Here is a 14422-nt window from a genome sequence, read left to right as displayed (position 1 = left end):
AATACAACTATTGTGTGCATCAACTCGTTAGTAAATAGTAATATTCCCCTTTCTTAATAGATTGTTTTAATTTGATTTTTGCGCATGTCTTTATTATGGCCATTCACATTACGTAATATTGTTGTTGTTATGTATGCATGTTGTCTTGTAAAAAATTGTTGTTATGCAAATTGTTATTAGGACTATATCTAATTATAAAATTCAAATATCAAATTTTATATGTTTTATTTCTACATAATCACATATATTAATGATCAAAATAATGTATGGAAAAATAATAAAAGTCGTAGTAAAACAATAAAGCCTATCGTCCAAATGCCCCTGGGTTCTTGTGAAAGAGATTTTCATTCCTCCCACCCCCCTCTTTGTTCCTTGAGTTTTCGTCTTTGACAGTCTAGGAGCAAAATTCAATGTGATTGATCAATTGACATTCACACTATAAAAAAAAGTAATAACAATAAAGTAATAATATATACAACCCTAATACGATTCATAATCGCTATTCACATTATTACTTGCCACACACAATGTGAAGTTAAAAAATTTGCCTTCAATGTAGGCAATGCACACAATTGATTAAATGAAGATAGAAAAGTACATGAGATGCACCATACCATGTAGGGAAAGTCATAAGAAATTTCCCCTAATTTAAAGGCAATGATAATTGAGAAGTACAAGTACAATATAATGTTGGGTTGAGTTATTTGAGTACACTTGAAATGATTGCCCATTTAAAGCTTAGTCAATTGGAAACCGAAAGACTTCCAAGTAAACCAGCTACTTGGGTTAGGTGAGCAGTTGGTATTCAATTTTAACACCAAATACGTCCTTTTTCTTACTCCTTTCATTCCTTTATTTTTATCCTATTATTATTTTTTGGAGTCAAACTTTAAAAACTTTGATCATAAATTATCATTAATCAATAAAAGATAATATTGTCGTGTAAGATCTTGTTAGATTCGTCTCATTGCATATTTAATTAATATCACATTTTTATAATTTTTACATGTATAGAAATGAAGATATATACGCTATTAGACACGCTTTGAAGAGCGTAAAAAGTCAAATATGTCAAATAAATAAATAATATATAGAGATAGAGGGAGTATTCCTTAGCTCACTTTGTTTATTTTATTAACCATCAAATTTCATCATCATTATATATTATTTTACCAATTTATGGTCTTATTAGTAGTATGTCATTTGTGCTCTTCGAGTCTTGGCTTTTTAAAAAGTTGAGTGTGGTTTTAGCTTTTGTTGTAAAAAGTATTTATATTATAGATGTGGAAGTAGTTACTTTAAGGAAAGGTATAGAAGTAATAATATATTCAAGATGGTGTTAGGATACTACGGTTGTAAGTTTTAACATTAAAATCTATATTTTGTGGACTAGTAAACTAGACTATAGGACTATTGGAGTTTATTATTATATGCGCTCTAGAAGTTTTATAGATGAATCGTTAGTTTTTAAAGTTAAATTATTATTTTTTTATTTTTATTTTTATTTTTTAATTTTTTTTATTCCCTTTGTATAAAAGATTTATCATACAACAATTACACAATACTTTCGAAAAATAATGAATACAACAATTGCGCAATGTATTCATGCTAGCAATTCTAACATTGATCCTATCTCATTTCTAAAATTATAATTGCCAAAAAAAAAAGGAGAATTTCAACATCTTTGAACGACTAAATAATTTAATTAATTGTACTACCAAATATGTACTATAATGGAAATTCAGTCGACCATACTACCAAATATTATAATTATTGTATTTCATATGCTTAAAACTATCATATTCTCTCAATAACATATCTTATCATAATCAACCCATATTAGACATACATAACAGATACAAAACAAAATCCACACACTTACAAGAAGGCTTCAAGCCTTCAACAAACAATTCACACACACCATATTAATACAATATTATTAAAAACGCATACACAACATACGCCAGTAGTGTAAAAAGTAAAACTAACTCTTTACAACAATTACAAAAGAAAAGACTATCCTAAAAAAAGTTGACTGAGTAAGCAAAGTAAGAGTCAACAATCCAAAAGTGGGCCCCCACCCAACTTGAATTTCAATACTTGTATTTAGACTTTCCAAATTTTTTGGTGTTTGTTTTTCACTCTCACATTCTTCCTTTCTTCTAAAAAAAATCATTCCTTATTATTTCTTCATTCAAAAATATCATAACAAGAAGAAAAAAAAGGCTGCTAGTCCAATTTGGCGAATTCAATCACCCAATTTCTTGACTTTTCAAAATCCAAATTTTTTTAGTCGCAATTGAAATCATTGAATTAAGCGATTTCTGTTGATTTTGATACATATATTTCCAGTTGAATTTGAATTTTTTTCGATCGAAGAACCAAAAAAATGGAGGATTGGGGGAGGAGAGAGAAAATAAGCCGATAGAATTACGAGCAGTGGAATCATTAGGGTTAGGGTTTGATCTAACTTCCGATTTCAGGTTGAAATTTGCGAAAAAAGAGAGGCTTGTTGTTTTGGATGAAGCTCATAAAAGAAACGTTGTTATTCCTGGTGGAAACGTTTCGATTCCTGGCGTTTCTGTTGATATTCGTTGCGATAAAGGCGAACAATTGCGGTTTAAGTCTGATGTTCTTCAATTTAATCAGGTTGATTTTTTATTTTTTTACTTTTTACTAATTTTGGTTTTTATTACAATTGTAATTGTTGAAATTGGTGCTTGATTAGTCTTTTGGTTTAGAGAGTGTTACGAAGGGCGGGGCAGTGATGTAGACGGGATTTGATCCGAGGTCAGATGAGGTTATGATATGGAGTATAGATTAAGGAACCATTTAATTGAAGAAAATTAATATCTTTATTTTTTCTAACACTATAATTAACGGTATTTTTTTATACAAATATAAATAAAAATAATACGGTGTATATGTTTTTTTTTTTTTAAATGATTATTTAATAAAGGAGAGATTGAGTTAATTACATTTTTTGTACAAATTTTAACTGAATTTTAAATGCAAAAAGATAGTTGTTGAGATATTAATTAATTGAATTTAGAGACTAACCACTATCTTTGTCCTTAAATAGGTGTTGTTTAGAGTTATACGCGTGAATTAAGGAGGCTAATTAAAATTGACTAAAATATCTCGATTTTTCATTAATGCTGAAAAAGATCAATGAGGTTGAAAGATGGTATTTAGGGGCAATGAAGTTTAGTCAAAGTTTTGCATTAAAATCCAAACAAGACGCGTAATATTAGCAAAGGATTTTACACTAAGACAATAGGCGTGCTTGTTTTGGGACGGATGGAGTATTAAGCTAGCTATTTATGTACTCCGTATTATTAATTGGAACTTGGAAGATCAATAGATAGATACTGCCTTCGTTGTTCATAAAAAGAGTGACATTTATGGTAATTAGTAAGTGTAGACTTCTTAAGGTAAGCAAATTGTTCAAAGATGACTAAATTACCTCAATTGAATTTGTATTAATAAGTGCAGTAAAAGTTCAAAAGTTTTCAGGCCATTCTTTGGTACTATAGGATAACATTGGAGTTTAATTATTTTTGCATTGGATTACTAAAATGACACTAGGATTCTCTACCTTATTCTGTGGGGCTTAGTTGACTACTTATAGTGGTATTTGGTTGATTAGCTATTGATATATGTAGCTTTTCAATTGGCTGGAAATCATATAATGACTAAAAGAGAAGCAAATTTGGAAATCATAATATTTTATTGCAAAGTCAAATATCATCCATAAAGTTCACTTCTTTTTCCAGCACTAATGAGATATTTAAGGTTCAATCTTAACATTGCACCGATGCACCCCAATTTGAGCATTGGAGAGCTGTTGAGCTTTGACACCTTATTTTAGTTTCCATACTAATAAATCATCAAATGGACGAATTACCCCTATGTAGAATAAGATGAAGTTCATCTCTGAAAAATTTCAAGTGGGAGTATGGTTTTCTTGTTTTAATAAGTTAATGTGGGAACTTGTTATATTTTACCTTGGACTAAATATGGAAGTATTCTAAATGCATCTGTTAAGACAATTGTTAAAAGTAAATGGCAATGGTAGAAAATATAGATGATTATAGTTCATGAATTTTGGAATTAGGTTATAGGCGTTGGCTGTAAATGGAGCTTGGTCACTAGATTAAAAAATAGGTTTTGGAGAGATCTTGTACTACTTCTCCTAGTTGAGATAGTATGGTGCTGCTGAAAAAGAAATGCCTCTTTGAGGTGGCTTATTCTTTTGTTTTTTAAGACTGAGTGCAAGTCTTCAATGCAATTGGCTTATTCTGTCAAAGAAAATTTATGGTGTATTTGTTGCATCTGCATTGACCAACACAATATATTGTACTCTTTTATTTATATGGCCTGCCAAGCTGTCAGTGATTTTTTTGTTGTTTCTGATGGTATGTATTATCTGAAGCAATGGGTTAACAATTAACATTATATTATATCTTTGCAGATGTCAGAGTTACTCAATCAAAGATCATCCGTACAAGGAAAAGTTCCATCTGGCTATTTCAACGCTATTTTTAATTTTAGTGGAGCCTGGTTAAATGATGCTACAGATAGCAAACATCTTGCATTTGATGGTTACTTTGTTGCTTTGTTCCACATGCACTTAATGGCGTCTGCCATTGTTCTCCATGACAAAGTAAAGAAATCTGTTTCATCACATTGGGATCCTGCATCATTATCAAGGTAGCTTCTCCTTTGCAGTTACTCTGATTAGCTAGTGAATTAGCAATGTGGATTATACTTCATTTTACTTGGAATAATTTTTGGAAAGTAGAGACTTGTTGCTTGTCAGGGGTAAAGTTGCATGTAGACCATCTTTGGACCTTGCAATGGCAGGATCTATACCAAATTATAAGGTGTTTCTTATATGTGTGTAACATATATTGAAATTTGCGTAATGGATAGTGCTGTAAGAATCTGTTATTCAGCATAGGTTATTGTGGCATGAAATTTACATTGTACACCAGGGTGAAAATTGTCATTCAAAAAAAAAAAAGAAAAAAGTCAGCTTCCTAATTTATGCTCCTTAATTAAAGGTTTTTTTGTTATCTCCTTTCCATAATTTTAGCTTCCCATATCTATAATTGTTCATAATCAGTTTTTGAAAAAATAGAGAATTTTTGAGATAAATAAAATTTCAAGAGAAAGAAATAAGTTTTTTAGAGACAAAATGATGGCTCATGGTGAATTTCGTCACGATCTATGATTGTCGATTTGCACTTGATAATCACCAGATTGATGTTTTTGACAATTGATATTTAATTTTAGATTTTGTCACCAAATGGGAAGGTAGTTTTAAATTATTTTTTTCAATTTATATTTCTTAATTTTGTTGTTGATGATCATGTTTTTAGATTATTATATTTGTTCATGGATCATTGTTAACGAATTCAACACTGAAAGAAAATGTAAATTTTTTTTTGATTATTGTAGTTTTTTTTGTTTAAATTTGTGTTATTTTTGGAGGTTGAAGATTAAGTTCTTTTGGATTGGGATAAATGTTCTTTTATTAGTTTTTTTTTTTTATCCATATTCATTGGAATGAATACGTTCATTGAGTTTAATTTATATGTTCTTTAGGTCTAAAATATATGTTCTTTATAGTCACAAACTATGTTATTTGGATTTGAACTATATGTTCTTTACGTTACAAATTATGTTCATTTAATTACGTATTTTTTTCAATAAAAAAATATATCTAATTGTATATATGTATATTTTTTGAAATCAGGATCATAAAGGTTGATGAAGACGATATATTTTTGGGACCTCTTCTATTGATGATTGATTTTCCAATAGATCTAGATAACATACGCTATATTAACAAAGAACATGATAATATTATCTAAAGAGTATTATTTATAATGAACATTGTGTGACAATGAAGGTACATTAAAATTACAATCAAAGAACATGGGCATTTAAAAATCATATAATGAACATTATAATAGATACAAATGACCAAGATGAATATTATAACAAAATATAAAAATATATAATTGGTTATTTAGAGAATTTTTTTTAAAAAGAAAGAGAAATAAAGAGAGCAGAATAGAAAATATTGGAATTTGAAAATGAAATCTTGATAAAAATAATTTTAGAGAGGGAAATTATAGAAAACTGAATATTTTAAAATGATTTTTTTTTTTGAAACAGAATATTTTGAAATGATTTGACATTAAATACGTGGTAAAAATCAATTGATAGTTATCTTTTATCTTTTTTAAAAACTGTTTCACCAAAATTATTACGTTCTTTATATCTCAGTGTTGTGTTCTTTTATAAAGTCGTGATGTTCATTACAAATATAAGTTATGTTCTTTCCGCTTTTTTTTTAAAACTAGTTTTGATCCGGGTGTACCATGCGCTTGGTACACACGGGTGTACCAACTAACGATTAATCGTGGTAAACCCAACGTCTCACCCATGGAGGTGGGGATATCTTCTTTGTGAACATGTTACATTCAACACAGGAAATATATAATCTAACCTTTTTTATTTATTTTTTTATTTTTATTTTTAATTTTTAATTTTAATAAGAATTGTATTGGAATAGAAATTACCATTTACCTATGTATATTTGCTTGCTTTTGGCCCTCCACTTGGTTGTTGTGAGTGCTTGAGGTGAGCTTATAAGTTATAACAGATTCTATTAGTTCTATATAAAAGGCCACTCTTCTTTCTGCTTCAATGCAGTTTCACACCCTCACATAGAACATTCTTGTCATCTATGCTTACCCTAGTTTTGAGCATTAAGTGAGCCCTGGTTGTTGTGATAGATCTTTCTTAGTCCAATCCTTTCCAACTATGTTGTGTTATATACTTATATAGTTATATGCATACACTATCACAGCTAAAATAACAATTTCTTAACTCCCTAGGCTGCGTGGTTTAATTCTATTGTGTTTGTTTAGTTTGTTTGTGTCAGTTGCTGATCTCACTTGTTAGGCAGGTTTATTCACAAGTACGGTACACATATAATTGTGGGCTTGGCTGTTGGAGGTCAAGATTTAATTTGTGTCAGACAGGCCCCTACATCAGAAATTCCTCCTGCTGAACTCAGAGCTCATCTGGAAGATCTTGGAGACGCTCTTTTTTCGGATGGGAAAGATCCACTTTTACAGCGAAAAGCTAGAGAAGGACAACAAAAGGTTAGAGATCTGAGTAAAATGCCTATTGGTTTTTTTCTTGCTTGAAAAAGTTTCGTTTTTGTAAATATTATATGTATTTCCCTTTTCATACAGGCTCCGGAGGTCTTCAGTCGGATCCTGCAGTCAAATATTATACAGTTGACTAGTGTTGTAGAAACATCAAACAAGGATGTAAGTGTGTTAATAAAATCTTGACCGTTAAGCTCCCATGTTATTACTCTTACATAGCAATTATATATTTTTGTGTTAATTTGTTCAGGGACTCTCTGTTATACGATCAAGAAGAGGTGGAAATGTGTTTCTGCATAGTCACTCCCAATGGCTCCAGACAGTGCCTAGCCACCCTGATGCAATTCTCTTCAAGTTTGTGCCTATTACTTCACTCCTTACCGGAATCCCAGGCAGTGGTTATCTTAGTCATGCAATTAATTTGTATTTAAGATGTAAGTTTTCACTTTGCATCTAAAAGTTTATGTTCAATGTGCAATTCAAGCTGTGATTTAGTTCAATCCTTCAGTTATTACTGAACAACTGAACAACAATGTTCTTTAGGAGATTTTTTTGGACACCATAACTCTACTCTGCATTCTTGTGCTATTTAGTTATTTACTGAATTTATGACCTGTTGGTTACCTTTTTATTGTCTGAATTATAATATTCCTCTCTTCAGACAAACCTTCTCCAGATGATCTGCAATACTTTTTGGAATTCCAAGTCCCTAGACAATGGGCACCTATGTACAACGAGCTTCCTCTCCAGCATCAAAGAATAGCGCCCTCCTCATCTCTCCTTCAATTCAGCTTGTTTGGTCCAAAGATTCATGTTAATTCCACCAAGGTACTCCCCATTTTCTTGTTGGCATAGTTTACATATCATAATGAGGATGGGGTCTTTAGCTCCATATTGGGTCCCCTTCTCAAGAAATCCCCTGCATGTATAATCCACCCTTATGGATGAGGTAGTGAGGATTTCACCCCGGGCAGAATGTCTTGAGGTCCGGGCTGATTTCAACTGATCCACCGACCTCCTTTGGCACAGTTTTCATCTGACATTAAATATTTTGCCATTTGTTTTTCAAAATTTTGTTGTTTCATCCCCGTTCTGTTTTTGCTCTGTGGTTTTAGGTCACAAGTAGTTTGAAACCAATAGTTGGTCTACGCCTTTACTTGGAAGGGAAGCACTGCAATCAACTAGCCATCCATGCACAGCATTTGACAACGCTGCCTAATTCTATGACATTTGCTTCAACTCATGATCATGGCCAGTGGCGAGGTTCTGATGATTTTGATCCTGAAGGCCAGTTTCTAGAACGTGTCAGATGGAAGAGATTCTCAAAAGTCTGCACATCCATTGTGAAGCATGACCCGAACTGGCTGCAGGGTAAAACAACAGGGGTTTTCATTGTGACTGGGGCTCAGCTCCTTACAAAAGGGAGGTGGCCAAAAACAGCTCTTCACCTTCGGTTGCTCTTCAGCCACCTGCCTAACTGCACAATCAGAAGAACTGAATGGGCTGCTGCCCCACAAGCATCTCACAAGTCAAGTATCCTCATGACTTTGAGCACAACTTTCACCTTTACTCCGAAGCAAAACAACAGCCCGCCTAAAAAGTTACCGGCTGCACTGAACTCTGGTGTTTACCCAAATGGTCCTCCAGTTCCAGTCAACTGCGAGAAGCTGCTTAGATTTGTCGATACTTCTGAGGTGTTGCGCGGTCCTCATGATGCTCCAGGTCACTGGTTGGTCACAGCTGCCAAGCTCGTGACAGACGGAGGTAAAATAGGTTTGCATGTAAAGTTTGCGTTAATAGATTATACAAGTGATCTGTAAATTTTGCTGTATATATATGTCAATCGAGTCGATTATTTTGTATGTCTGAGGGTCTCTTTGTGGAAGTGACTGTGTGAGGGAAATAGTACTACGGAGTATAAGATACATTGTACAGATAAAACTTAGAAGTGACGATTTTTTTGTTTCGTAAAAGCCCTTGTTATCCATTCTTTACTCTCTATTTTTCCCTTAATAGCGAGAAGAGTAGACCTCTATTTTTGCAACGAATTTCAGGTTTCTCTTTCGCTCTTTTTTTTTTTTTTTTTGAGATAACAGGTTGTTGCCATGATAAAATACATGTATTGTACTCTTTGAAAAGAAGCAATATGCCCAATTTGGGTGACAATTTGGTGAAATTGCAAAAATAGAACTAATTGTAGTGTAAGAAATTGAATCCTTTGAAGTAAGTGGACTTTCTTGCAAAAATTAGAATTTTCTTATATAACCAAACAGATTTTAAGCACTTCTAGAAAAAATAAATTTCTTTAGAAGTGCAACCTATGGAAATGTGTAACTTGTGTTGTGCATCCTACCAAATGAAGACGTACAAATAGGGACATGGTGCAATTGACGCGATATTCTTATATTAGTCTTCATGGGGATATAAAATACGATAATTGTGTCATTATATTGAAACAAAGATGTCTAACTACTTTTGAATATGTCACACGCTATGTTATTTTTGGTGCTAGTTAGCTATGTAAGATGTATTGAAATTTTTTATCAAAAGTCAACTACGTTTTATAAATTGGATTAGAACTTGTGTGGTTTTTTTTAAGAGTTTTGAAAAAGATTTTTCAGACTTAATATTCATAACTACTTAAAACGGTGTTCATTTCAAAATTGACCTACAATTATTTTACTTAAAATTTTCAAAATCCAATGTTACACGTTGAATCAGTCGAATTAGCTCTCGTATTTTCTTAGAAGAAACTTTTAGTTCAAGTTCTTATTATCAATAGCTCAAATTCTCTTCTTTTCCCTCTTTATTATGTCAAGTCCACTATAAATGCTCAATGCTAGGTCCATTGTGATTTTCATACAGCTAATTAAATACACCTCACTTTTTGAGAAGAGTAATTTTCCAGTTGTATATCAATCAAGTAATAATTAATAACAATTTTAAACCTCAACTTTTATAAATATAAACAGTCGAAGAAAATCTGAAAATTTAAAATAAATATATAATATTGTGCTTTTAAACAATAATAATTAGAATAATTCAAGTGGGGTTTTGGTCAAAAAAGAAAAAAAGATCCAGGGCTCTAGAAAGGTAAAAGATTTGGTGATATTGACATTTGTTTTTATATTAAGTCATGTATAAAAAGATAGAATATATTTCAAGTGATATTGACAAATACTTTGGCATGCATGCAAATGCATGCTCAAACAGTAAATAAACATACATAACATAATTATATATATATATATATATATATATATATATATATATATATATATATATATATATATATATATATATATATATGTTTGCATGCTTTATGAATATGATGATGATGTATTGATGCGTGATTTGTTGTTTGCATGCTTATGGATGAACATCATTGCAATTGGATAGCATAGTCTTGATCAAGAGGAAGAAGCCATTGTGATTACTTTAGCTAGCTATCTACTTAAAATTTTGAACTTGGACACTAGCTAGAGTGTTGTAGAGTTAGCCACAATGATGTATTATTTTGCGTCGATTATAGTTCGATTTAATGGATATACTTCTCGGGAAAAATTGTCACCTTACTTTTAATAATATTGGTTTTTGATCATTAGATTTCTTATAAGATACTCAAACTCAAATTAATAACGAGATAAAGACAGAAATAGCACAATTATTAATTTTTTTTGGTTGTGGGAAAATTAGATTTTAATTTGGTTTCATTTAACTCATTAATTATTATGATAGCTTGTAATAATGTGATACAAAGGAAAATAACAAAAGTACGAACAAACTTTTGTTGGTATCTTCATATACTTCTATCATGCCAAATCACCAAATAACCATGCTAACTTATAACTTTGTTTTTTAAGTTTTATACTTTTAAAGTTACTGTTAAATATTAATTGTAAAACAGGAATATTTTAGTTCTTACAAATAATACCTCTTTTGTTGCAATTAATATTTAACGGAGGAAGTATATATTTTCTCCGTTTTCTTTTAATCACAACGTATTTTTTTTAGAAAATTAAAGTTACAGATTAATTGCTACATTACTTTATTTAAACAATGATTCTCTCTATCTCTGTCTTCATTATATAGGTCACCTTCCATTTTCTCATTTTATCTTTCTTTTCTCCTAAAATATTGTGCAACTCTCCTATGTTGCAATTTTTTTTTTAAAAAAGAGAGGAAGTAATATTTAAGCTATATACAGTATGTATGTTTGAACTTCTTTGGCACTTAATAATAAACTTATGTAGCTCGTCCAAAACAAACAAAAAGGATTCAATGAAATGAATCATTGAAATATTAAATTGGTACTAATTACTATTGAAATAATGATCTACAAAGTGAAAAAAAGTTTCAGGAGTTTGAATTACTATATGCTAATAATTATTTTTTAACATATTTTTCTTTGGTAGACCATATCAGGCTTGAAAAAGCTAGTTTAATAGTTGTATTCTAAATTATTGCTAAGGGTTCCAATCCCATGCTTTCTTCATGATTATAAAGCCAAAGTAGACACTTTTTTGGATGTAAAAATGATTACTACTGTTAATTAATAATGAGATATACTCCTATTTATATGGGCAAAATGTTGATTTTTTTTTTTGTCATAAATTAATCCAAATTTATAGGTTTTAATTGGACCATGAAATAGACTTTAGAGGAAAGTTAAAAATAATAATTAATGGAAATTGAATTTCCCCTTTTTTTTTTTTTGGCGCCTCACTTTGGCTCCCCAAATATGAGGGATTACAAATGGGTGTACACAACTACACATAAAATGATATTACACACAATGACACAATAGATTGAATTTAAATGGACCAAATAAAGCTAATTTTTTTTAATTATTTTTACTTTAACATTAAGGCAAAATACAAGTTATAAAAATTACAAAGAAAATTAGGATTAAATCTAGCACTTCTCTCTTGCTCCCCAGTCCTTTCTGATGTCAAAGTAGTATGTGGTATCCAAGTAACAGTTGCCATCATCATCCACAAACTGCAAATATAAACACCAAAATTAGGTAAAACAAATCAAATTAAAATTGAAATCCCCCTTTAAATAAACAAAATCAAGACCGTATTGTGTCATCAATGATCACACTATTAATTTTTTTCACAGGTGACAAATAGGTCGTTTGGATCAGAATTGGATTCTGCCATGTTGGGCAAATCATTTATAGTTCGGTTCAGTATTGGAAATTTTGGGTCAAATCATATTCAAGCCTAGATTTATGAAAGATCAACCAATATTAGTGTTAATTGTTACTTGCATATCAAACTTTGGTTCCTAGTTTAGGGTATAGACGTATAATTTTGCTTCAGGTACAAGTCAGTTTTGTCAAGTCTTGGAACAAACTTACCTTAGATCGAACAAGAAAAGGACCCCTTGCAAAGAACCCGGAAGGTGTTGTTCCTTCTTCTAATTCAAAGGTATATTGCTCTTGTCTTGGGCTAAATGTGCCTACCAATTTCTTTGTTTGATGCACTGCAAAATTCACATAAAAAAATTTAACTCATACAACCATAAATAACAGCACAATATTAAAAAAAATTTTACTCCTTATTTTACCTCTAATTCCAGACTTCCAGACCATGTAAGTGTATGCAAGATTTTTAACAACATTTTTGGTCACGGTAAAAAGAAATTTGATACGATATTTGCTTCCTTCCTTGAGGGTGAATAGTGTGGCCTTAGAAGTTGTTGATGGAAATGGAATTGGCAACACTACATCGGCTCGACCAGGAGAAAGAACTGATAGGCTCAGTATCTGAACTTCTGGTGCTTTGTTCCCTGCTAGTTCATGTAACGAAGTTAAGAAAAATTAATTTTCAAAGTTATAAAACAAGGAACAAGATTATAGTATAAGGTTTTTGTAACTAATAAGTTAAGTGTCATGCTTTAATGCAGGACTATATAGTCATATTGTTCGTTGTCAGATAAGTTCGGAAAAGATCAGATTTGTTTAGTGATTCAGATAAGTTCAGCATATCAGGTTACAAAAATTTCAGAATAATTTGGAATAATGCAAATGTTATGAACAAAAATTAGATAAATGTGTTTAATACCTTCTTCTACTGCTGTAAGATTAATGTTCCCAAGAAGTTGCTTCTGATTGCTTAAGCTTTCATCATCCTTCAATATAGCAGCACAGAAGTAACATATTAGAAAATCGAATCATAAACCATTACTATTTTAAGAAATGTGACTACTAAATTACTAATTCAGGAAAGATAAGGAGAAAGGGCTAGACCTTATCATCCTTCTCAAGCTGCTCGTCGTTCTGACAATTTTCAGACTTCAAACAGGCATCATCATCGCGCTTGACTTCAGAGTTTTCTTCAGTATGATCAGTCCTTTTGCTGATTTCTTTGATCAAATCCTTGCAAATGTCTGCGTTTTCATTCAACTCGCAGCCTAAGCTCTCTATGATCTTATCAGGTTTTTGCTCTACTTCCTTCTTCATGTTAGAAGAGAGAATAATCCCGGAATTTTGGGAGGGAGAAATAGTTCCTACAACAGCAGACATTATACTTTTGAAAACTAACACTTAGACACAAATACAGGGTTTTTGCTCTGTGTTGTGTTGTGAGGTTGAAATTGTCCTAAATTTAAGGCATTGAAGAATTATTTATTTAATTGTGCAAGTTATGATCATGATGAAAGCATATGGCATGTGGGTTTAAAAGTTGTGAAATATGGTAGCTTTGTATTAAAGGCAAGCAGCAAAAGCAAGTAACATAGGATGTGTGTATAAATTTTCTCAATTCGCGTAACTGTTAGACAAGTAACATTGGTACCACATCATTTTGCCAAAAATAAAGACTTAATTTGACTTTCGCGCTTTTAATGAAGAATATTGTAGCCATTTAATGAAAGGGCGTTTGTATCACTTATATATCAAAGGATCGTATTGGGGCATTTATAAGGCTAAATGGCTAACTATTAGTCACCTAACACTCAATAAAATAATTAAAACGTCAAAAGTTTTCTCTAATATAACGAATCTCTTCTCATGTTCAAGTAATATTTGTCGATTCGATGGACTAGTGTCTTTAGGTGATTAATATGTTAATCATTTTTGAGTATTCTTAAAATTAAAAAAAAAAAGGCAACAAATCAAGAGTACGGATGCAAATGAGTTTTGAGTTACAGTAATGCTGCAGAAAAATGAAAAGTTAGGTAGCAATCCCAAGAACTAAATCCAGTACATATTCCCTAGTGATTAT

At 31.2% G+C, this 14422-nt stretch overlaps 2 protein-coding genes across 3 annotated transcripts; one reads left to right on the top strand and one right to left on the bottom strand.

Moving 5' to 3' along the window:
* Window positions 1-719: 719 nt before the first annotated feature.
* Window positions 720-9238, top strand: LOC110711579 (MACPF domain-containing protein At1g14780-like). The gene is made up of 8 exons (XM_021889988.1): window positions 720-790; window positions 2484-2649; window positions 4475-4713; window positions 6983-7181; window positions 7275-7352; window positions 7441-7624; window positions 7852-8018; window positions 8306-9238. The coding sequence occupies exons 1-8, from the start codon at window positions 720-722 to the stop codon at window positions 9008-9010; spliced, it is 1809 nt and encodes a 602-aa protein (XP_021745680.1). The 3' UTR covers window positions 9011-9238.
* A 2608-nt stretch (window positions 9239-11846) lies between these two features.
* LOC110711734 (rho GDP-dissociation inhibitor 1-like) lies at window positions 11847-14003 on the bottom strand. Of its 2 annotated transcripts, none has more exons than XM_021890151.1 (5): window positions 13447-14003; window positions 13262-13328; window positions 12765-12989; window positions 12556-12680; window positions 11847-12191 (listed from the first exon to the last, which is right to left on the bottom strand). In XM_021890151.1, the coding sequence occupies exons 1-5, from the start codon at window positions 13720-13722 to the stop codon at window positions 12105-12107; spliced, it is 780 nt and encodes a 259-aa protein (XP_021745843.1). In that variant the 5' UTR covers window positions 13723-14003; the 3' UTR covers window positions 11847-12104. The 2 variants fall into 2 exon arrangements, with proteins under 2 accessions (XP_021745843.1, XP_021745844.1); XM_021890152.1 differs by having other exon boundaries at window positions 12765-12986; window positions 13447-13995.
* Window positions 14004-14422: the final 419 nt, after the last annotated feature.

Source organism: Chenopodium quinoa, unplaced genomic scaffold (genome assembly GCF_001683475.1).
Source record: "Chenopodium quinoa cultivar QQ74 unplaced genomic scaffold, ASM168347v1, whole genome shotgun sequence".
Classification (NCBI taxonomy): Eukaryota; Viridiplantae; Streptophyta; class Magnoliopsida; order Caryophyllales; family Amaranthaceae; genus Chenopodium; species Chenopodium quinoa.
Note: the sequence above shows the minus strand (reverse complement) of the source record. Positions and strands in the feature narration are given on the sequence as shown.

Coding starts and splice junctions, on each gene's coding strand:
- LOC110711734 (XM_021890151.1), bottom strand. CDS start 13,722: ATGTCTGCTGTTGTAGGAACTATTTCTCCCTCCCAAAATTCCGGGATT. Junction 12,990..13,261: donor TCTTACAGCAGTAGAAGAAG/GTATTAAACACA, acceptor TACATGAACTAG/CAGGGAACAAAGCACCAGAA. Junction 12,192..12,555: donor CTTTTCTTGTTCGATCTAAG/GTAAGTTTGTTC, acceptor TTATATTTGCAG/TTTGTGGATGATGATGGCAA.
- LOC110711579 (XM_021889988.1), top strand. CDS start 720: ATGATTGCCCATTTAAAGCTTAGTCAATTGGAAACCGAAAGACTTCCA. Junction 2,650..4,474: donor ATGTTCTTCAATTTAATCAG/GTTGATTTTTTA, acceptor ATATCTTTGCAG/ATGTCAGAGTTACTCAATCA. Junction 8,019..8,305: donor TTCATGTTAATTCCACCAAG/GTACTCCCCATT, acceptor CTGTGGTTTTAG/GTCACAAGTAGTTTGAAACC.